At 43.0% G+C, this 23,532-nt stretch overlaps 2 protein-coding genes across 2 annotated transcripts; both read left to right on the plus strand.

Moving 5' to 3' along the window:
* The first annotated feature begins 619 nt into the window (after positions 1 to 619).
* Positions 620 to 8,128, plus strand: LOC119649992 (carboxypeptidase B-like). Its single transcript, XM_038052448.1, has 3 exons — positions 620 to 716; positions 6,808 to 7,683; positions 7,790 to 8,128. The coding sequence occupies exons 1-3, from the start codon at positions 649 to 651 to the stop codon at positions 8,085 to 8,087; spliced, it is 1,242 nt and encodes a 413-aa protein (XP_037908376.1). The 5' UTR covers positions 620 to 648; the 3' UTR covers positions 8,088 to 8,128.
* A 12,160-nt stretch (positions 8,129 to 20,288) lies between these two features.
* LOC119649543 (carboxypeptidase B-like) lies at positions 20,289 to 21,889 on the plus strand. Its single transcript, XM_038051734.1, has 3 exons — positions 20,289 to 20,425; positions 20,619 to 21,491; positions 21,550 to 21,889. The coding sequence occupies exons 1-3, from the start codon at positions 20,361 to 20,363 to the stop codon at positions 21,842 to 21,844; spliced, it is 1,233 nt and encodes a 410-aa protein (XP_037907662.1). The 5' UTR covers positions 20,289 to 20,360; the 3' UTR covers positions 21,845 to 21,889.
* The last annotated feature ends 1,643 nt before the right edge of the window (positions 21,890 to 23,532 follow it).

The raw sequence follows: 23,532 nt of genomic DNA on the forward strand, positions 1-23,532 counted from the left end.
AATTTGACATCTCTGCAATCCCGTAGATCTTTGACATGTGTCTTTTTCAACTTTGTCACGCCTTAATTGACAGTTCCGTAGCCTCCGAGATTCATTACCGTCCTCTGGCTTCATCCCTTGCCACTCATAGAAATAGAGTTACTGATACTTATATTTTTTTGTTTTCCTTCTGTTTTTATATGCACTTATATCTAGTAAGTAATTGGAGCATTCTTCGTTTATTGTTGACCAATTAAATGAAGAAACAACTTTTAATCGCTTACAAAACGATGACCACAGCAAGGGGCCCGAAATTGTGTTGATTCAATTAGATAGTTATATTCCTGTACAAAACGCAAACTAGTCATTACTTCAAAACTTCAGCAGAAAAACATCCAAACGGTAGAAAATGGCTGCGGTATATAATAAAGTAGGGTTTCGGACCTGAATCCCAGAAGTCCTCTCTCGGTCATATGTGTATATTATACTTGATTCGAAGTATCACGAAAGATTGTCTAAAAAATCTCTCTTTATGAAAAAAATCTTTCTAAATTGAAATTGAAATACCACAAATATTTTTTGCCAACCCAATCTCGATGGGGTATAATTGATAAATATAAGGAAAACTTATAGCGGAAAAAATTAGTTTGATGTTGAATTGATAGGGAAATGCTGCTTTTAAAAGTTTATTTGTTATTCGGGGTATACACGTTCGTCACATCCGCCAAATATGATGGGTAAATAAAATTAAATTGATTAGGATCTTCTATCCTCGAAAAAAAGGTTGGTGATTAGGATCTATTTTCTGATGAGTGTCGACCGGGGCGTGAATGATATTTTGTGAAATTTAATTAAAATCTGTTCCGCTACAATGAAAGATATTTAGATATTGGAATGTTCTCGAAGGAAGTGCTGGAACCCTGTGGAAAACAAGAGGAAATGGTTGCCTCTGCTGCTTTGTTTCGACCAAATGGTTAAATATTCACATAACTAACAACAAAGGCCACGGAAGTGAGGAGTAATGACTAAGATAATTTGTTTATAATCGTTTCCAAACTATAAATGTACACATATCTAGATACAAATCAGTATGTGTAATTAATCATTCCCAAAATACTTTTTGGAAAAATATTGGGCGATTTACCATGACATGATGTGTTGAGAAACGCATGAATTATCGTCGGAAAAGTAATGACCTGTGGAGTGAAAAATCTTAAGGCTGTAGTCGACTACTGTCCTACGATAATAAGGGTCAAAATAAGAATGATCTAACCTGAATAGGTATAAATTCGTCTTTCCCGTCAAGGATTACTTCAGATATTAGTGAATTTTTCCGTGTTGTCTCCGATTCTTCGATTTTGTGGCGGTATCAGACTATTTCAGCTAATTTTTGTAGCAGTTTTTCAGTGAAGTTTGTCTAGCTACTTGTCGGTGTCTTTCTTCTGCCTTTGTTCTGTTTAGAAGCGATATCAGCTCGTCTTTATCGATTACGCCATTTTGCTCGGTCATAGGCTTGATTTGGATGGAGTGGTGAGGCTATCAAAACACTATTTTCACGTCGACTTCGATGTTTAGATCAATTTTTGTAAATGAGTTATAGTCAGTGCGAATTATATGCTCATATCATCGAAGGACATTTTTCCACGATCAGTGCAATCGCATATCAATCGGGAATGTCCTCCTTTCGGATATGATCAAGGAGTGTTTTCCCATTAGTCCAACACGGCATATTTTTCCCATTACTGCGAGGCGCCGTTCACTGCCTTTGATAGTCGGGCTTCACTCAGAACCATAGAAAGTTAGGGATAGATGACATTGCGGTAGATTTTTATTTGAGACGTTCGTTGATACGTCGGTCTCAAAGCATGCTACTTGGTCCGAGTTGCACTGATCCGTGAACCAAATCCATAATGCAGTTCACCATTATCAGATGATATTGATCCGAGATATTTAAATCACTCAGTTCTCGGCAGGTCACTTCCACTGACAGAAACAGTGACTGTTATATTGAAGTAGGTTGAGAAAACATTCTGTTTTATTCAGATTCAGTCTCAGACTGAGTTACATGAAGGGAACATTTCAAACTTTCGCTAGGAAATCATCACCTGTGTTGATTGTATATTTGAACTTCGAATACAGTATCACAGGTGTTTGCAGTTTTCTTGAAAAGTGGCGCACCCTCAAAGCCACTAAATCATAGACTATGTTAGCTTTCATTCAATTATTACGGTACGTTCTCCCCAGTCTGATGTGACACATAAAAGGGTGGAATGGCCACGATGGGCATGAATAATATGCGATTCTTTTATACGTTTCTGACTACTACTGATGCATTACCATTTGCCGGATGAGAACACCATGTTCTGCAGAAGTAGACTTTGCACTCACTTCTATCATTTTCCTTCTGTCCTGCTTACTTAGCCTACCATCAACATGGTACCAAAGTGTCCCTTCGAAGAGGTGAGATACGCTTATTTAAGTAAGTAGGGTACTTTTGTTTTAGATAACAAAATGCGCTAAAATTCGATTCATTTAAATGGGGATAGATTTCAATGCATTTTTACGCTCACATTCGTCTCCTGTGAATAGCCCTCTTCACCATATCTGCTCTCATAAGGCAGACTGGAGAAGCAGGTGAAGGTTTCCCCAGCTGCAGAATTTTCCACTCAACACGGATTCCGCATCGACTTTCGAGCTAAGAAGTTACGGAATTCATTGACCGGGCTGACGTGGAACCTACTTCCCTCTACAACGTATTCATCTTTTCGGAAGTTGCCACATCTTCGGGAAAATTAGTAATCTACAAGAGCAGGGCGTTGCTCGACCATATCATGGTGAATTATCAGCAATTATAAACATCTGAATGTTACCTATCATCGAAGATTTGTTACAACTCCATTCGGCCTCTTCACCAGATCATCAATCTGTCTTTGCAATGCAGCCTAATTCCTCCAGTCCATCATGGTCCATCTCCTGCGAGACTGACCGTTTGCATGGTGTTATTTGGATGATTTATTTGTGGCTTCGGATGACCACGATGAACACTTCCCACATCCGCCGTAGTTTCTTTCTACCCTATTTCTCGCTGAGCTACGGATCAAAGGAGCTGAATGCGACTTGACTAAGAACAAAGAAGAATGCCTCAGCTACAAAGCCTTTCCAAACGGTATTAGACACACTTCATCAAGTCATCAAGGATTTCTGAGGCCAGAGATAGCTAGCGAGCTCTGAAAATTTCTAGGGATGCTTGTTTTTTACCGTCCCTCAATTTCAAGGGTTGGTGGCATGTAACTCCAATAAATGAAGAACTATTCACCAAGCATCTATGCCACACATACGATGCACAGCAATATTTGGACAAGGTCTCTCCAAAACAAACGTGTCAACTAGATTACATCCTGCAGCACAAGGTTTGTGAGGGGAATGGACAACGAACTACCAGACGTCCTCTGGAGCTGATGGCCCCCTCGCTACGCCCTCAACATTCAACTCGGAAGACGTTGCCGAAGCTCAAACCTGTTACCAGGAAATTCATCATTTTATGAGACTTCGACGCTTTCTATCAGCTGCCTTACGCAAGAAAGTTTTCGACGCACTTACCAAACTGGCGCATCCCGGTTTAAGAGCCTGATTTGGCCCGCCTCTATAGCCCGACGGGGTCAACGAAAAAACGTTTCAAAGTGCATCTTTACAGTCTTCGGTGTACCACTCTTATTCACATGGACATAAGGGTCCAAGAGTGTACGTCTAAGGGATGGAACGTTGGTCGACCGTTATCGGCCGAATTTTCAGATGGTCGCTCGCAGTTCTTCTTCCAGACCAACGAGCTGTAACCGTTCCCAACAGACTGTACTGGCAGTGAATCTGTGTCTACAGTTTCGTCGGCAGAATTAATGATTTCCATCGAACTGGGCTAGCTTTGGATCGTTACAAGGACTCTAAACAATGGCGTATCACCCACAATCGAGCGGCACGCTTAAGAGTTTTTATCGAACCCCCAACGCCGCCCTTATAGGCAAATATGACTCGAGCTACTACCGACAGTTCTTCTCGCCTTCGAATAGCTTTTAAGGAAGACCTGAGAGCTAACCGGTCCAAATGCAATTTGGGAGGATGTTGATAGTCCCAGGTGACTTTTTGCTCGTTCGTGAAAGACTTACCTCACTTTGCTCAGGGTGTTAAGTCTACAGTAGCATTCAGGCATCATATGATCCAGAAAATATTTTTTCATAGATTTGCGGAGTGGTTCCCATATTTTTAAGCGGGTCGATTAAGTACGGAAACTATTGAGGCAGCCTTTTACACACCCGACGACCGCAGCTTTCTCATTGACATCTGTAGTTAGCCGTGAGCCTAATTTGTCGACGACCTAAAATCAGCACATCTAGAATTGCCAGATCTCTTGACGTTAACGTCCACATCGGCATGGGGCCTTTAGAGTCCAGTAACGAACCCGCCAACCCAACAACAGAATAGCGCACCTTATCAGCGTTGGTCTTCTAGCGCATTGCAAAAGGACCAAACAGACGGGTTTCGATCTGTGTGTAATTACCAACCAACACACGAAGGGAGTGGCTGTGGCGTCTTGGACGATACCGGTCTTTGCGGTGGGTAGAACACTCTTCCAGCTCATCCAATTCTCACGTTGCACTATCTTGTAGACAGGAAGAAGTTGATTTCGGATACTCTCTCTTACAGACCTTCTCGGCCAAATTTTCATTTTTGCTCATAATTGTTGATTTACCTTCGGCTGCAGCTGCTTGGAAAATCCCCTCAGCTAAGCTCTGGGATAAACTCGAAGGCTATTTTTCACAAGGTGTTAATCCTAGAGGCAGGGTTTCGCCCGAGGACAGATACCTAGTAGTGGATAAGATTTTGTCTTCAGCATTTGGTCCTGATTCGTAATCTAATGCCAACTATGTTGCCAGAAAAAGCTTCTTTCAGTTCTTTTATTAAAGACTGGATTTCAGTGCTATAAGCCTGGTCGTCTCCTGATTGAATGTGTGGGGAATCTTAAGTCCGGACTCATATTTACCATCAATGAGCTTAGAGTTGTTTCTGGCCCTGAATTTGAATGTTAGGATCTATATTTAGTTTTCTGATTCTTTTCTTCATAATTGATTGTCGTTGTTCCGATTTTACTGGGAAGACGATTTCGGTAGTCCATTTTCCCTTGATAAGGGTAGATGAAAATGAGGGGGGGGGGGGTGGCTTAGCAATCGGAATTCATTGCTTACGGCCCCATTTTACATTTCCACTCACAACAATACCACATTGTCGCTTGGGGATGCAATTGTTATCTACATAGTATAGCCATAAGTTCTGTCAGGCAAACAAATTTTTATTTCTTTATTTCCCACGTAGTAATACACCAAATCAATTGAAAAGTACACCATTTGAAAAGGGAAACATAGAGCTTTCAAACGAAGAAAATGTATTTAAAATGGTCGCCGCTAGCAGCTACACAAGCTCGAAGTCTTTGAAGCCATGCATTGATCGCTTTATGCACGGTATGAAGCGGCATTTCTCGAGCTCCACGCGCGATGTTGGCCTTCAAACTCTCTAAATCGGTGTAGGTTCGACCGCAGACAGTCTCCTCTAATTTAGCCCAAAGGCTGTAGTCCAGAGGATTAAAATTTGGGCTGCCTGAGCTCCATTCATTTGCGGTTATGAAGTCAGGAACATGCGCCGCTAACCACTACTGAATTATCTTGGTTTTGTGAGCGAGGGCCGAGTCCTGCTGGAAGCACCACGGCTTTCCAACGAATAGAGGTTCACTCAATGGCTCGACTACATACTCTAATATCTTTCATACATCCTCGCATTGATTTTGACGCCAGCCACGCAGAAATGAATATCAGTTACTCCGTGATATGAGACGCCCCACCATACCATGAGAGAAGACGGATGGTGACGACGTTGGACTCGCGGAGGATTTTCTTTGGCTTCACAAGAATTGTGAGCACATACTGGAATTTGTCGGTTGAATTTTTCCCCGATGGTAAAAATTTTCTCATCAGAAAATAGAATTTTGCGGGAAAATGATTGCAGAAGAGCAGCACACCGAGTTAACCGTATTTCCCTCAGTTTTGGCATTTACATTTGGCTATCGCACTGCCGGTGCGCACCGAGACCCAGATCTTCCTATAAAATCTGACTCGTACTTTGAGTTGAAACACCTATTTCTGCCGACATGCGTTTCTGCTTGCGGAGAGGATTGCGGCCAACACGCTCACGCACAGTATGCACGACATTTGGTCGACTTGCGGAGCGCGGGTGCCCCTCCCGCGGTCTGTCAATCCCATCAGCTGTTTCGCGATATCAAGCTAATGTCCCAAAAACGAATCGTTCGGTTACTGGCAGCTTTTTTAACAAAATATGAATCCTTTTCGGCGTATTCCCACATTGGTTCAACGCAATAATCGCGATTCTTCTTTCGTAGTTACTGAACTTCATCGTGTTGTCGTTCACGCGCTACTGACCTTCGGAACCTGAAAGTCTGACGGAAATGCCATATGGTTAGGTATTCTCCGTGCGCAGCGTTGCCAGTTTCGGCGGTGTAGATTATCTCGTTACACGCATCGACTGAGAGAACTTATGGCTATACTATGTACATAGTTTCAGATTACCCCCTAATTGCCCTTTAGGAAGATAATAGTAAATGGCAAATAATGGTGAGGTTTGCGGTTAGTGGCTATCCTATGACAAATTGGGTTTAAGGCCATGCTAGGTAGGTTTGATTGATAGGATTAAGGTCGTGCAATATATGCAGATTACATTTATGGACATATATTTTTCACTAACAAATCCATTCTTTCCTATTCTCAGCTATAAAGTCTATGAAGTCAATCTTCAAAATCAGCCCCAGGCTGACTTTTTGTACCAATTGTCACATCAAAATGGAATTGATGGTCTTCACATACCACGCACCATAAACAATTCAGCCCATATCATGGTGAGTCCCCGACGACAATGTGAGTTTGAGAAAACTCTCGCCCGCTATTCACTAAATTACGATGTAATCATCTCTGATATTGAAAAATTCTGGGGAGAGCAAGGACGTACAGTAGTGGGCCCTCGAAAATCCAACGAAAATGGCATCCGTTTTACACGTTATTATCGCCATTCCGAAATTAATGAATATTTAGAATTACTTGCGCGGAAATATCCCAACACTGTCTCAGTTTACACAGTTGGAAAATCTTATGAAGGACGAGCAATCAAAGTAATTCGGATCAATAATGGCCAACATTTGCCCAATAAGAAAGTGATTTTTATCGACGCAGGAATTCATGCCCGCGAATGGATCGCCCCAGCTACGGCTTTGTATATTATCTATCAATTGGTTGAGAATATGGAGGCCAATCGACAACTTCTTGATAAATATGATTGGATTATTCTGCCCCTCGTAAACCCAGATGGGTACGAATATTCTCATACTAATGATCGAATGTGGAGGAAGACCCGATCGAAGAACTTCATATGTTATGGGACAGATGCGAACCGGAATTTCGGATATCATTGGGGTGAAGTTGGGGCTTCATATAATCCATGTTCGGATATATATCGTGGTTCGAAGGCCTTTTCTGAGCCTGAGACGAAAACTGTTCGAGATATCCTGTTGTCGTTGAAAGGGACGGGAGTATTCTATCTTAGTTTGCATTCATACGGAAATTATATCCTTTATCCATGGGGATGGACCAGGTAAGACGTTGCTATGTTTCAAGCTTCCACTAATTATTAGAAACAGTTTGGACTTTAGATAGATAGCACTTTCCCTTTTATCTTTTATCATTTATCTAACTTTCAGAAAACTTCCTGAAAATCACGAAATATTACATGAGATAGCAGCCGCCGGGGCAGATGCTATTCGCAATGCGACTGGCAGTCGCTACACATGCGGAAGTTCAACGCGTGTCCTTTATTCTGCAGCAGGGGGTAGCGATGATTATGCATATGGTACTGCCGGATTTCCTGTAACATTCACTATGGAGTTACCACCAGGCGGGTCAGGATTTGATCCACCGCCATCTAAGATTCAGAGTTTCACCCAAGAAGCCTGGATTGGAATTAAAGCGATGGCCAAAAAAGTTGCTGAAAAGTATTGATAAATTGTATTTGAGTTGGTTATTTTGTAGATCACATTTTTAACACATATTATGTGGATACTATCTACGTATACTAATTAAACGTTTCTAACTTGGATTTATTAGATTTGATTGGAAAAGTAAAGATAGGAGGAAGGGAGTTAATAAAAAGTAAAAATATTAAAGGACCTAGAATAGATCCCTGTGGGGCGGCAGAGGAGAGGGAGAAGGAACGGCGTGTGCAGCTATGTGGGCGGACAACCAGTTGCTGACATACCTTTTCAAGATTTTGGAGCAGGAGGAGAAGAGAGAAATGGGACGGTAATTATCTGCAAGATTTCAATCGCCAGTTTTGTGAATGGGGATGATGAAAGCCTCTTTCCATAGGCCAGGAAAATAATTCTCTTAGAGGCTTTTATCGAGCATAATGGATAGTGGAAGGGAGATGTACTGACCAGTTTTAAGCAAAAAGAGGTTTGGAAGACCGTCATAATCAGGGCCGGTATTGGCATCAAGTTTGCCAATGAGGTACTCGACAAGGAGAGAGGTAAGGATGGGAATGGTAGGCGATGCGGAGCAGGATACACCTCCTGGTGGAGAGGAAGAGGAACGAGGATAGGAAACATAGACTAAGGAAAAGTAGCGGCAGAATAAATCACAAGATAGTTGGGGAGGTGTAGCAGAGGAGCCAGATAATTAACGGATGGAGAAAATAATTTTGCGGGACTGCGGGAGTTGCGAATGTGGGACCAGAAAATTTCAAAATTAGCACACGTGAGCCTTTAACACTGGTCAGATATTCCTTTCTGGACTTAAACATTAAACTACAAAAAGTAGAAAACTGGATTGGTTTTGCCCCCCAGAGATGAGGGGTGCAACCCTTCGACTCTTCGATGAAGTGAACTATCTGGGAGTCACCCATGATAAAAAGCTTTTTTGGAGCAGAGATGCAGAGGTAAAATTGAAACGAGCTCTCACAGCTTATGGGCGACAGACCGACCTTTGCCCTAACTCAGCTCTCATGTGGTAATGTGGGTATGCGTCGCTATAACTAGGCGCATGTTCGCTTATGCATCCGTAGGGTGGTGGGTTAAGGTGAGACAAACAAGTTTTCACCACAAACTAGCCGCAGTGCAAGGAATTGTGTGTCTGGTTATTACCAGTGTTATAAGAACTACATCTCCCGCAACTCTAAATGCACTAATCCTCGATATATTTATTCACTGGAATGAGAGCAGCGTAGTTGGGGATAGAGCACTGAGGGCGTTGAGTAATTGTTTGATCACCTCGATAATCGTTCAGGAATGCAGAAAGAGTTACGGTGGAAATATTTTGGGTTCCCGGCCATTGTGGTGTAGAGGGAAATGAAATTTTGGGTGCTTTAACAAAAGTGGGTTCAATCTTCCCCATGTCAGGTCCGGAATCAGCAATTGGAGTATCAGTTGCATTGGCTAAGGCTGTCTTCATAAACTAGGAACAGGCTTTCCATAATGACAGATGGCTGAGCCTAAGTGCTGCTTGACATGCATTTCTCTGTAAGATCCTTTACGTAGCACAAAGTTTATCCTGTTGATTAGCTGGAGGACTTACAGGAGTATTGTAGGCATTTGAATGTAATGAGGAAGCGCAATCTACGGAGCATTTGCTATGTGAATTCTCCGCCTAAGCACGCATCAGACGCCCGACCCTCTTAGTCGGTAAAAGTCCTGCATGCGTTTCCTCGATTGTTATTACGTATTCATTACAAATCTCCCCCAAACAGATAGACGGACGAACAGGCAGTCAGTCCTATGAGGAGTTTCCAGATTCTCCATTAGGTTCGATCCCGGGGGGTGGATAGAAGATTACCTCTTTATGCGTAGATATGTGATCATGTACATTCTTCACAGCAGAACACGTGCTTGCTCATCTCTGGTACGTGGACCAAAGTGGCTATGAGAAGAAAACCCAACCCAACTCAAAATAAAGCCACCATGAGAAAAAAGAACAGGAATAAATTTATTGTGAAGGGACCCCAAGACGACAGCAGCAGATACACCAAGATCAGGGAATTGACTCATTCAGGAGAAGCTCTTCATTTCTCCGATCTCCACCAATGCCCAAGATGGCAAAAAAGCAACTTAAGAAAGCACCTTAGATGCTAAGGGTGACGTATTTAAAAAGAGGAATTCGGCCAAAGCTCATAGAAAACAGGGCTCTGATATGGAGAGCTACCTTTAACTGCAGCTTGGAGTAAAACTAGTTCAGTTGCAAACGTATATTAAACACAACGTTGGCTAAGCTATTAAAACATGGTGTGAGCCACTAGGGTCCTCTAAGATAGGTCGCAGGAGGAAGAAAGAGCACCCAAGCTAAAGTTAAAACCGGCTTGCAAACAGTGTTACAGGCAACCCAGGTGATATGCAGTCGTATGGCCATCGAGAGGGCCGAGAAAGGTGATTCTTTAGGGAATCAACAGGCGCCTATGAAGAGAAGAGGCACAAGCACGGAACCAAAAAAAGGAAGGGAGAGCCTGTGCCCAAGTGCGTTTGTCGGCAACCGAAGTAAAACTTAAGCGAACCGATGGTGGGTAGACTAAGGTCAAAGCTGATTTCAATTTAGCATAAAGGATCTAGGTGGCAATGTCAGCAATATGCGAAGGACTCAGATGGGTGATCTTATGTTCAGGTTGAAAAATTTGATTTGGGCAAAACTAATGGGGTTCGAAACCAACTAAAAAACTCACTTGAAGAGAATACGGCAGTACGCTCCCAAAGCATGTAAGATCTATATTCAGTGCAAGAATGTCGACGAAGTAACTTCCAAAGAAGAAATTTGCACTACGTTGAAAGAGCAATTTAAGTTGAAGGAGCTTTGTGAAGATTCCAGGGGGAGAAGAGTTCGAGAGTTTGAGAAATGCCTATGGTAGCATTCAAACGGCACAATACGACTACCAATGAAAATATGCTTCAATTGCCTCAAGCTTGCACCGGCGGCATTGAGCGCTCCAATCATATTGGCCACAGACTCGACTTGTGGAGTGGCAATATGAGCTTGCGGTAGGTAAACTATACAATGCATAATGAGTTAGTCGCCAAAGGCTTCGTCATTCCAAAAATAAGTGTTATGAACGGGTACAGCTGCCACACCCCAGTAATAGCTGCTACACGACGAGTGTGAAGACATGGCAAGTAATACTATTCACCCAAGGGGACGAAGTCCGAAGGTGATTGCCGGTGGTTTTAGTGCTGGGGCCCTCGAATGAGGAAGCAAAGAGAATAACGCAAAAGGCGGAAATCTATTACAGGCTTTTGCGCAGTTAGATTAAAGTTCTGGCCAACAACGGATATGTAAAGAGGTTTTGCTTCGTTACGATCGAAGAAGCCCTGACCTTTGTTAGCCCTGGCCTGGCGCGAGAGAGAACTACAACCACAGCGATCATCAGGCAATTATTTTCGAACTATGGAGACAGCCACACAGTAGAGAAACAACATGTTCAAAGCCGAGAAGGATGTTTGGATAGCTTGGTCTACAAAAGTACGGGATGTGCAAACCTTCAATGGAGTGTGGCTAAACCAATCTACAAAGGCTACCGGCTCCACAGAAAATGTTCTCCATGCGACGCCATGCATCTCCAAGGCGTGTGACGCATCCATGCATAGGAAAAGTACAGTCCCCAGTAGAAGACCTAACTATTAGTGGAATAGTGAGTTGGCTGGTCTTCAATCAGGCTGCTACCTGGCTAGAGGAGTAGCTCAGAAGACGTTGTGTAACATTCATTAGGTGCAAAAAGGGCAAGCATGCAGGGAAGCCCGCAAAAATCCAAAGCAGACCATCTAGCGGAGCAAAAGGGAATGGTGATTTTAGTGGTCAAACTTTAGGGTGCTCTGATTATATGAATAAAAAGGGCGCGGAATGTTTTTTAACTAGGGACATATCTCGGTATTTTGGGAACTAGTTGAACCCTTCCTCAGTGCTTGCAATCTAAATCAAAAAGTCTTAGCCTCCATTTTAGTTGACAAATGTTCCGTATACTTAAATTGGCAAATAATTAGCTGACCGTTCGTCCTTTTTCCCTCTGGAGATTAGTAAACTGTCCAGAATGTCCAAAGTACGAGTTCTTCGTTCCGTGTTTTCTCAATGGTGATGAGGTTTATCTTCGCTATTAGTTTGATTAAATGCGAGGAATTCTGTTTTCTAGGTCAGCATGTGATCAGACCTAGGTCGGCCAAAAAAAAGACCACTAGTGACTACCTGGATCAAAGAACATTGGCTCTTTGAAGAAAGGACGAACTTTAGGTGAAATGCTATCAGCGGAAAATTTTGCCTAAAGGAGGATTGGGAAGCGATCAACTTCATGATCGCAATGACCGAAAGTAAGCTGTAGAAAGCGTAAGAGGCCAGGACGGCGTGGATAGAAGAAAGGAGGCCTAATTAAAGTTAGCTAACTACACTGCGTGAAGTAATGCCTAAAGGTGGGTCCACGGGTCATGAGGAGAGCCGAGGATAATTTTAGTGGATAACACTAAACAACATGGATAAGAGGCGTGTCCAGGACAGCGTCCTTTCAAGGTTCCCTCCTCCTCCAAGACAGGCAGACTGTAAACCGATTTTGTTTTACACAAAACATAAGAAATCAACAACCAAAACATCGGCGAGTTGGAGGTCCCGCCAACTGAAGACGACGGACAAATACTGCCACCACCAAGTTTAGGAAAAACAGTCCCTGCAATTCATCGGCTAAAAATTTATAAGTCGCCAGGCGCCGATGTAATTACAGCTAAATTGGTTAAATATGGAGGCGACCAATTACACCAAGTGGTTCATCAACTGATGCTCAAGGTATGGAACAGCGAATCAATACCTGACGATTGGCAACGAGGCATTATCTGGCTCATGCATAAAAAGGGAGATATCACACAGTGCAACAATTATAGAGGTATCACGTTGCTGAGTAGCATCTATAAGATATTCACCGCTATCTTGCTAGGCCGGAGAGTTCCATACGCCTAGAGCATCATTGGCCTATACCAAAGAAGCTTCACTCCAGGCAAATCGGCAACAGATCAGATTTTCTTTCTGTGGCAAGCGGTGGAAAAGCTGTTGGAATATGGATAACAGTTGCACCATTTATTCATCGAATTTAAAGCCGCTTATGATAGCATAGTCAGGGTAAAACTGTACACGGCCATGAGAGAATTCGGTATCCTGACGAAATTGGCTGACTGACTTTCATGCGTCCTCTTTAACCTGGCCCTCGAGAAAGTGATCGGTGATGCTGACATAAATGCAAGAGGTACGATCCTCTTTAAGTCCAACCAACTACTGGCCTATGCTGACGATATCGACATCATGGGAAGAACGACCCGAGACGCACAAACAGCCTTCATCCAGATCGAGCAGGCGGTAATTGGGGCGAGATCTTGGGCTGCACATCAATGAATGTAAGGCAAAGTATATGGTGGCAATGTCAGCACTGAAAACCAACCAATCAACGACGTCGAACCGCACTGGTCAGACGGGAAGAATAAGGATAAGAGACCGTTGATAATTTCTCCGATCTATGGTCGAAAATCACAACCGATAACAGCTACGATGATGAAATCCGCGCACGGTTGTTGTCAGCCAACAGAGCCTATTTCAGCTTACAAAAACTGTTCCGCTTGAAACGTCTCACCATAGGGTCAAAGCTCTTACTGTACAAGACAATGATCTTGCCAGTCCTCATGTATTCCTCGGAGACTTGGGTTCTTAGCAAGAAGAATTGCGAACTCTTGGCCGCGTTCGAGAGAAGAATCCTACATGAGGATGGACGATTCCGTAGCCTACATAACGGCGAAATCTATGAGCGATATCATGACCGTCCGGTTGTTGATAAAATCCGGCTCAATAGGTTACGGTGGGCGGGTCACTAAATTCGTATGGATGAGGATGATCCAGCCCGGAAGGTCTATAAAGGCAATATCTATGGTAGAAAAAGAAGACGAGGCAGACCCTGCCTAAGATGGAGCGATGGCGTGGGCCAGGACGCCAGACAGCTTTTAGGGATGTCGAATTTGTGGACCTCGGTGCAAAACCGGGATGTCTGGAGTTCCTTATTAAGGCAGGCCTAGACCGGATACCGGTTGTTGCACCGTTGATGATGATGATAAGAAATCAAGTCTTATAAAGCCTTGAATCCATTTTCATTGGGACTACGTAGATGGTCCCGGCATTTGAATATTAAAGGTCTAATGTTTGGTGTAGAAAACTATCACGCATTTCGTTAAACACATTGCTCACCTTTTTCACGGCTTGCAAAAAATTCCTGAATGCGAAAATTCACGTATCCAAAAGTGGTTTATAATTTGAACAAGTCTAATATTAACCCGAAGATTACGATCTGGTTACACAAGGGAAAAAAATGTATGGTTGCCCAATAATTTTAATTGAATAAGATAAATCCAAGCTTCCTAGAATCAGCACGTCATAAAGCGTATGGATGTTATCACGATTAATGCTTATAAAGATTGTAGATAAGTTTCGGATAATTTCAAGCCAAAAGCAATGCCAATGTTAGACCAAGGCAAAAATGTTGGGAAGTTAAGAATATAATCATCACAAATGGCTTTAATGTGTGATATCCGCGAAAAGAGAGGCGTAGGTAGTGAAGACCTGAACGAATTGTCGAATTTCGAAAATCACAAATTTGTGCTCAATGTTATCAAGTGGTTATCGGGTTATCGTACTTTCGAACATATGATTACTGCGACGATGCCACTTTCTCACTATTGATAAAGTTAAGGTCTACGAAGCGATCGAACCTCAGTACTGACAGTTGATACCTGCTCGGTGCGTTAGCGAGGAGCGCCTGGAATTTTCTTATGGTGGTTTCTGCGAAGCTAAAACGAAACGACCTTACAGATGCAATGCCAACTAATAGTAATGAAATGAATGAAAGTTAAGAACACTGTCCACAAATATAGGGTGGACAATATCTGCGTCCACTACGCTACAACTCTCTTCTCGTCTTCACGAGAAGCCTAATTCCTCTTTCTCTTCTAAATGTTCTTCGCCATACGATTCCAGGGAGTTCCACTCTGCGAAAATGGGTTCCATCACATGGGACAGCTACCAGTGCATTCTTTGCCTTTCTTAGAATGTTACCTACCCACTGCCACTTTCGCCCTTTAAGTAACATATCTATTAGTAACTGGTCTGTACGGTGACTTAGCTCAGCGTTCGATATTTTCTCAGACCAGAGGATTCCGATGGCTTGGAATCTTCGAGTAAGAGCGATGGTCACTTTCAAAGTGCTATTCCCATATTAGAGTGCAGAAAAACTTCAGCGCAGAACAGCCTTACGTTGATATTGAAGTTGAGGTGTCTGGATTTCCACATTTTAAAGAAAATAGCGAAGGTGGATGCTGCGCTTTTAATAGGCCGGGCCGGCCCAGAATACAGATACAAAATCCATGGGCTCATTATTTCGAGGAGCTCCTCAATGCCGAAACCCTATTTCCGCACATCCAAGGAGCAGAGGCCGTACAAGCAACTGCCTCATCACCTTCACTAGGAAGTCAAGGACGCACTAAAAATGCTAAGAAACAATAAAGCCAGGTGTGTTTGGAATAGTCACTTCGGCTACGCTGCTTCCAAGGCCGAGGTGAGGCGGCGTTTGATGAGTTGCTTCTGCCCTGACAAAACCGCAAGTCTAACAATGAAATAGACGAGCTCAACTGGCGGTTTATGGTTGCCAAAAAAGTATTTTACCTTGTACTGCGCGTTTTAAATAATAAAATTCACAATACAGAAAATATTGATTCAACTTGTATCGTGTTACGACACGCAAGGCGTGCAGCATGAACCAGATCGTAGTGGAAAAAATCAACACTTTCGAAGGCCGATTCCTCAGGAGAATCTTATGCTTACTGAGGGTGAACGGCCGATGGCGAATGAAGAACTAGAAAGCGCCATTTATACTGGGATCTGGAAGCTCCAGGAGCCAGGCCATGTAGAGAGCACGAACGACAGAAAAATTTCCGGGTACCGTCCTAAAGCCTAGTTGGAAGATAAACGATCACCGGGAAAACTTCGTTGTAGATGGAAGGATTTAGTAAACAGCGCATTTTACACTATGCCCAGTTTCCGAAATTAGAATACATGGTCGCTCGACCAGGAAAAGTGAACACTGAAACTTCCGGAGGCTAAGGACCAACCACGAATTTTAGACCGTAGAAGGGGAAGAAGAAGGGTACCGGTAGGAAGCACGCAAATACCCTTCTAATTGTTGCACTCAAGACGGGTTCCCTTCCTCCCTTTTTTTACTCACTCCTCCTGGTAATCTGAGATCTTCAGATTCCGCCAATGGGGTTAGCGGGCAAACCTGACGCTTCGCGTACACTTGTTTGGAGCGTCCCCCGGCTCGGCAAAGCTCTTCAGCCCCTACATGGAGATCCATTTTGGCCAGCTCGATCCTCGAGTTTGAAGGAGTCCTCTCGTCACTCCTGGACTTTAAATCATCGTAGGTGTGGCGGCCTCCGATGAGCGTCCACCGTAATGAGGACCTGCTAGCATGTTTCGCCTCCGGTGTTGTATGTCGGGAGGGAGGAGTCGGCCGCGGTTTCGAAACTGTGACTTTGAGCAGCATGCTGGAGTCACTAAACCCTGATTTGATATTCAGTAGAGGGTCGGTGGGGGGCAGCTGTATCGATGGCAGGTGGAGGTGATTTCACCGTCGGCAATGCGGTTGGTGGTTCTTGCTTCCGATATGCCACCAAGAGCGCAATAACCAATTTCCTTCGTTCAACTCGTACGCTAGGCTTCACCCCCTGGATTGTCGGCGGTACCGGTTCTTGCTCAAGTACATCAATAATAGCGCTCAGTTTTGTACGCTCTTCTGCCCACTTCCATGTCATCTGATTCTTGGTACTCCTTCGAGACGTGTTCAACAACCCAATTTGGGCTGGAGGAAAAAAATTTTTGGGGGCGGTCTAATTCTCATCAATATCTTTCAACGAGATGTTCAGGATGTCCGCCGTTCGATCGCTATGTCAAACAACAGCCGGACCCGTAAGCGAATCGTGTTACGCTTCACGGGCCTAAACACCCCACTTCTGCGAGAAGGCGAGGATGCGATTCATGAAAGAAGGCCAACGACCATCAAGTGCTTGTCTCGCTCGAAGCTCAAGTTAGCGTCTGCCTTCCTAAATCTATTACTGGTCGCGAAGTGACCGATCTGATTACGGGTACATTGCTGGTCAGTTGAACTGACCAAGTTGGCTCTGTGCTCGAACAATGTGCCACGATCGAAGTATCTTTTTTAGAAGGTCTCTCTTGGACTGCACTGACCTGCTGAAAGAAAACCGTCTTCTCCTCTGCATCCGAAGCCTCCGCTGGTGCACTATTGAGAAGTTCATCATCTGAATCGAATACTGATTCAGATATTTGCCGGTTCCAAGCCCATAAATTTGTGTCACAGCAAAATTAGTTTGACGGTAGCCACTACCTCAGCAGGACATCGAATTCTTATCTGAATTGAAAGTACCTCCCGAGACACTCCAGTGTTACATGGTCATTCAGACAGTAGTAACCCCTTCCTTCTTCTCTCTCAATTTGCCTTGGTCTATTGCGGACTTAGCTATTGTTTGGACATTACTTCTAATGTCTAATCTAATCTAAGACCTTCTTAATTGTCTTCACTACAAATGATGTCATGTAAACGAGTCCTTTTTGTCCGCTTTCATGCCTTCCTATTTCCTCGTTTTATCTGCGATTGGAGTGTCAGCCGGAATGTTGTCTTTCGTCATGGGTCAGGACTCCGGTAAATGAGTTTTAAGAAGCTGGTGTTCGGTTCTTCTCACTTTCCATAAATGTCCCATCTATATGTACTTTTTATCATACAGACACGTGATATCGGTATATCTTTGACTGTAACTTTGTCTGTCAGAATTCCCTGAAGCTGTTTCGCTTTGCTTCCAAGATTGCGTTACTACATGTTCCTCCCTCCAGTCCTCGGATTGTTTAGCCCGGTCGAACCGTTTCGGACCTCTGCTGCATACGCTCCTGTTTCACCAAGCTACATCGTTTGATGTGCTAACGGTCGTAGCCCCCGTAATTGACCTCAATGATGACCCCGTTGAGCTTTCTATTATCGCCTCTACATGGTTGCATCTTGGGCTCCCCCGCCGGCTTCCAATGAAACTTGGACAATCACTAGGTTGCTAGTCAGGATCTATGAAAGGCATAATATATATATTTTAAATTGGGCTCAAAAGCTTTTAGTTTTTCGCAAGGGGTTATGCAAAGGATTTTTTGAAATTGCCCTTACAATTACCGTGAACACAACTCTTTCATGGTGGAGGTTAACCTGGGCTTTATCAGTGGTGGTCATTGGCTTCATTAACACTTATAGTTCTTGTCCAATGAGAGAGTATCGTCCACCTCCCCCGACGTGGTACTTTCCTGTATCTTGCTATCTGCCCTAGAAGATCCAGGTTTAGGTTGTCCAACTTCTTCTTCTCAATGGACAACAGGTCTACTTCTGCGCCCAATCCTAACCTTTTGTCATCTGCAGTCTTCACAATTCTTTCGGGGAGCCCGAAAATCTTTCCCCGGTTTTTCCTTGCGCACATAGACAGGGATGTTACCAAATCTATGGTTGATGAGGCATTTCCGCGCAAATCGTGAAAAGTTTGCATTTCCGTCTTGCTTCTAAAGACTCTCCACATTCGTACTTAATGATCTATACTCTATGCAATTATAGATCCCAGAATATCTTCCGTTTGTATCATTGTAGTTTTGGGGAGATATGTCATCACGAGCAGCTACTACTTCTGCCTCTTCACACCTGGTAATTTAGGAACTAAGTGATTCCGCTATGTTCTCCGTCTCGCGATTTATCAATGTAAAATCTGGTCGAAAGTCTATGACGGTGAACATGAGTTCAGAACTTCTTACCATCCTAGCTCCTACCATCGCCTTTGACCTATTCGGAATTTTCTCACTTTTGGGTTCGAATTTGGTTTTTTTTGGAGAATTCTCCTCTTGTGGACTGATCTCCATTCCTCTCCATCTTCTCGGTCCCGCTTTTGAAGGCTTAACTTTACCTTGAGCCTTCTTAAGGACTTCTTTCGGTTCCTTTAGATGACTTTGGCACCTTTTGACATTGCTCTAAAGAGCCCTGCCTTCTTCTTGAGATCTGATGTACCGACCTCAGACATACGTTTGCTAGTTCTTGTTTTCTGATCAATTGGTTGGGGTATTCGAAAACAGTCAGTTGCCTTCTATTGCAAACTAACCATTGGGTGCGGTTCACGTAATGCCTTAAATTTAGGGAACTGTTTTTTGAACCGTTGATAGTAGGGTCACCTAGTACACGGTGTGGCTATAACCACTCAGTAAAGGTTTTGGTAAACGAGAGGCTTGGCTCCCGGAAAGCCATATATCAGCCCAAGAGAGAGGTTGAATGAATCCCAGGGATGTGTCTTTTAGGCATCCCTCTTATGGCTTCACCTCGACTTACCTTTCTTTGGTTGTGTTCCACTCTCTTGCAACAAATTTGATTTAGTTGACCTTCTACCGACTGTTTCGTTATCGAAGTGACATAATACGAAACCACGACGAACTTTCCCTCACTCTCAGTCTTCCTTACTAAGGCCAATATATTTGACCCTTTTCAGGCCTAGTTGGCTGTTCGCTCCGCTTTTTCGGTATTGGGAGGTTGCTTTCGCTGGGTTCGATATCTGCTTTCATTCCGGAGTCTGACATTATCTACATGGGGACTATAACAAACCTTTCTTTTGGGTTTTAAGCGGGGGATAAGTTATTCACTTTCCCCTCCTTTTGAGGACACTATGATATGCACCTCTTCACGCATTTTGTGGAGTTTTCTATTCAAAATCAGATGGAATCACTTAGTCTGACACATTGGACTTAGGAGTATGTCCTTGACGCATTTGTGCATATCATTTTATTGCTGTCTACAGTTTAAAATTAAAACACAATGAAAATTCAATTTTCATTAATGAAGTGGGATGATTGTTTATTAATTTGATTAAGAATGTGACTGATAAAATGACATTTGATAAAAAGATACAATTTAGCGGCCAAATGAAAAACAATCTCGGTGTCGATAAGTAAACAGTAGTTAAGTCCACAAGGCTTTACTGTAGTGTTGAAACCCCATTTATTGTACTTAACTTACAAAACGACTTAGATAGATTTGCCTTGAAAAGATAACTTTATTTTAGTTTTTTTTTCGGTACTTACGAGAGTATATAAAGTACTTGCGAATGAACGGTCGTTAGTTCGTCTGTTTCGTCTGTAAACAGCAGGATGCTTTTCAAAGTTGGCGTACTAGTGCTGTTGTGCGGCTTTGCCGCCTCCTTCCAATATGAAGGGTAACTATCCACAAAAATAGTTATAATATCATTCGGTACTTGAGGGAGTAAAAAAACTGAACCTCTGTTACCTGTGCGACTGAGGTTTTTGAAGAAATTGCTCGTTGTCACAACTGGACATCAACCTATTCCTTTTATGGAAACGAGATGTGAAAAAATATCTGACAAAGGTTTCATTTGCATAACTTTGCAGATACAAGGTATATAACATCCAACCAAGGACATCCTTGGAAGCTGATTTCTTGCATGAAATCTCTAATCAACCTGGTTTCGATGGACTTCATGTTTCCCGCCTGTTGGATCGTCCCGCCCAAATCATGGTTGCCCCTGAGCAACAAGGTGATTTCGAATCACTCCTCCTCCAACGTGGAATGACATATGAAATCACTGTTCCCGATGTGGCTCAAAAATTGGAAGAGGATGGTATTACCAGTCAATCTTTCCGTACTCGTGGAGCCCGTATTGGATTCACAGCATTCTACCGCCACTCCGCCATCAACGACTATCTTGATGAATTGGCTTCCTCATACTCGAAATACGTTTCTGTTGAAACTGTTGGACAATCATATGAAGGACGCACAATGAAGGTCATCCGTATCACAAATGGTGATGGAAATCCAAACAAGAAGGTTATCTTTGTTGATGCTGGTATTCACGCTCGTGAATGGATTGCACCAGCTGGCGCTTTGTACATTATTAACCAATTGGTTGAGAATAGGGCCGCAAATGCCGATCTTCTTAAGAACTTCGACTGGGTTGTCCTCCCTGTTGTAAACCCTGACGGATATGAATACACCCACACTAGCTCTCGTATGTGGAGGAAGACCCGTTCAAAGGGAAAGTCATGCTACGGAACAGATGGTAACAGGAACTTCGATTACTACTGGGGATACACTGGAGCTTCTTCCTCTGAATGCAGCGACACCTACATGGGCACAAAGGCCTTCTCCGAAGTTGAAACTCAGGTCGTTCGCAGCATTTTGCAATCATTGAAGGGCAAGGGTGTATTCTACCTCACTCTCCACTCATATGGTAACTACATTCTTTACCCATGGGGATGGACTAGGTACGTATGATGGTCTCAAGATATAATGAATGTTGCTTCAACGTCTCTTTTGTTTTAGCAACCTTCCCGATACCTACAAGGATTTGGACGAAGTTGCATCTGCTGGTGCTAGCGCCATCAAATCAGCCACTGGTGGAAAATTCACTTATGGAAGCTCAACTCGTGTCCTCTATGCTGCTGCTGGTGGTAGCGATGACTACGCTTTCGCCATGGCTGGCTTCCCAATTTCCATTACTATGGAGCTCCAAGGAAGTGGATTCGATCCAAAACCAGCACAAATCCAGGGTTATGTTCAAGAAGCTTGGGTTGGTATCAAGGCTATGGTTACCAAAGTTGATGCTAAATATGCTTAAGTAAGACGAAATTATATTTAATAAATGTTGTTTTGGTTTTTGTAAGTCTGGATTTTATTCCATATAAGGTGGTTATCCTTTGAAGGTTGAAAGGCTAAGACACAATAGTTTTCGAGCTTCTGTTATTTTCCATATTTAAAAGGTCATGTATGCTTTTGAGTTTCAAATCACAAATGAACCTCATTTTTCCTTTTAATAGATTCCTTCGCATTAACCACTGACGCCACTCTTATAAATATCCTATCGATCTACTCAAATTATCAAAAGAAATCAAAAAAATCCAACCCCATTGTATGTAACTATGCATCAAAAATAACATCTTAGCGCAGGCTTAACTCCCTAAGTACCGAGATTTCCTCCTGATAGTGATAGCGATCTATTTGTCCAAGCATTTATCAGAGACAACCTATTTTTTGAAGTGAGCAACATTTTTAACTACTGGCAGCTGTCAAAAGGCAAACAATTGAAAATCTACGTGAATTACCTACACTTAAAAATTTAATTAACAATATTAGTTGATAACATTATTGAATGATGAAGCAGGATCTGAGAGCTAACGAAAACAATGCCGAGTATGACTAGTTGAGCCGTTAAGCCTGTGCAGATTTCACTTGTTCTTTGTCCTTGAACAGGCAACCATAAATATCTTAGTTTGATTTTTCTATAATTTGGTTTCCCCACCGGAGGGAAGAGGGTAAGAGTTGACTAAATTTAAAGTTTCTCCTCTGTTTTTTCTTTGAACAATTGGCCCCGGGTTTTCCCTGGATTTGCAGTGAGTGGCAGCAATAAATTTTGCTGAAACTGCAAGGAATTTCTCTGCTGGGGGTTTGTCAAGTCTGTCAATTTTGTTTTGATTGGTCTGTGGAAAGGCTGTCATAAATTTACTTTCATTTTTGAGTGGGATCAGTATTGTATTGTTTATGGCGCTGGCCAGCATTTTACTGTAATGGGATGGACCAGGTGACATAGGTGATTTGATATTTAGGTTTTTGTGGATATTGGAGGGTATGGAATGCTAACAAATATGGGGAAACTGTAACTTTATCAATGTTCTAATTGAGGCCACCAAGTGAAGAAGTATAATCTCTATTGTTTCCAATGACCCGATAGACCGAATCGGGCTTAGATTTTCAGGATGTTTGTATCGAATCCGAGCCCGGAGTGAAAATCATGCTACCCTCTTCTCTAGACATTGCTCGATCAATCTAGTTTTGTTAAAGACTTCTATTTCGGTGTTATTGGTTCAATCGTCGTTCAACTTATCGTCCAATTTGACTAGAAAGGCTCAAAAATTATCTGCTGCTATCTCTTATTTTGCGTGTATTCATTCAGTTTTCGTAATTACTAGGTTCCACACAGATAGTCCGTCGTACAAATTGTACGCCTCTGCCTGATCCTGTGTACGCCATTCTGAGTTCATCATAACTAGTCCTGGGACAGGCTGTAAGGTATGGCTTTCGGGAGCGTCTAGCATCTGTTGTGATTTGTGAAAACACCCATAGGACCCATAGATGTAATGACACAGGTCTTATAATTGTTTCGCAAATGCCATACCTTAGAAACTGCTTTCCCATGTTAGCTAGTTAGTTTAGTTTAGAGGGGGGAGCCGCAGCTTCAAGCACGCAGACCGTCGTTAGGCCAATTGAACTATCCCCGGAGATCGCCTATTCATCGGTCTCCCGTCGACG

The sequence above is a fragment of the Hermetia illucens genome, chromosome 2, assembly GCF_905115235.1.
Source record: "Hermetia illucens chromosome 2, iHerIll2.2.curated.20191125, whole genome shotgun sequence".
NCBI lineage: Eukaryota > Metazoa > Arthropoda > Insecta > Diptera > Stratiomyidae > Hermetia > Hermetia illucens.

Coding starts and splice junctions, on each gene's coding strand:
- LOC119649992 (XM_038052448.1), top strand. CDS start 649: ATGCTGCTTTTAAAAGTTTATTTGTTATTCGGGGTATACACGTTCGTC. Junction 717..6,807: donor ACATCCGCCAAATATGATGG/GTAAATAAAATT, acceptor TCCTATTCTCAG/CTATAAAGTCTATGAAGTCA. Junction 7,684..7,789: donor TATCCATGGGGATGGACCAG/GTAAGACGTTGC, acceptor TCTAACTTTCAG/AAAACTTCCTGAAAATCACG.
- LOC119649543 (XM_038051734.1), top strand. CDS start 20,361: ATGCTTTTCAAAGTTGGCGTACTAGTGCTGTTGTGCGGCTTTGCCGCC. Junction 20,426..20,618: donor GCCTCCTTCCAATATGAAGG/GTAACTATCCAC, acceptor ATAACTTTGCAG/ATACAAGGTATATAACATCC. Junction 21,492..21,549: donor TACCCATGGGGATGGACTAG/GTACGTATGATG, acceptor CTTTTGTTTTAG/CAACCTTCCCGATACCTACA.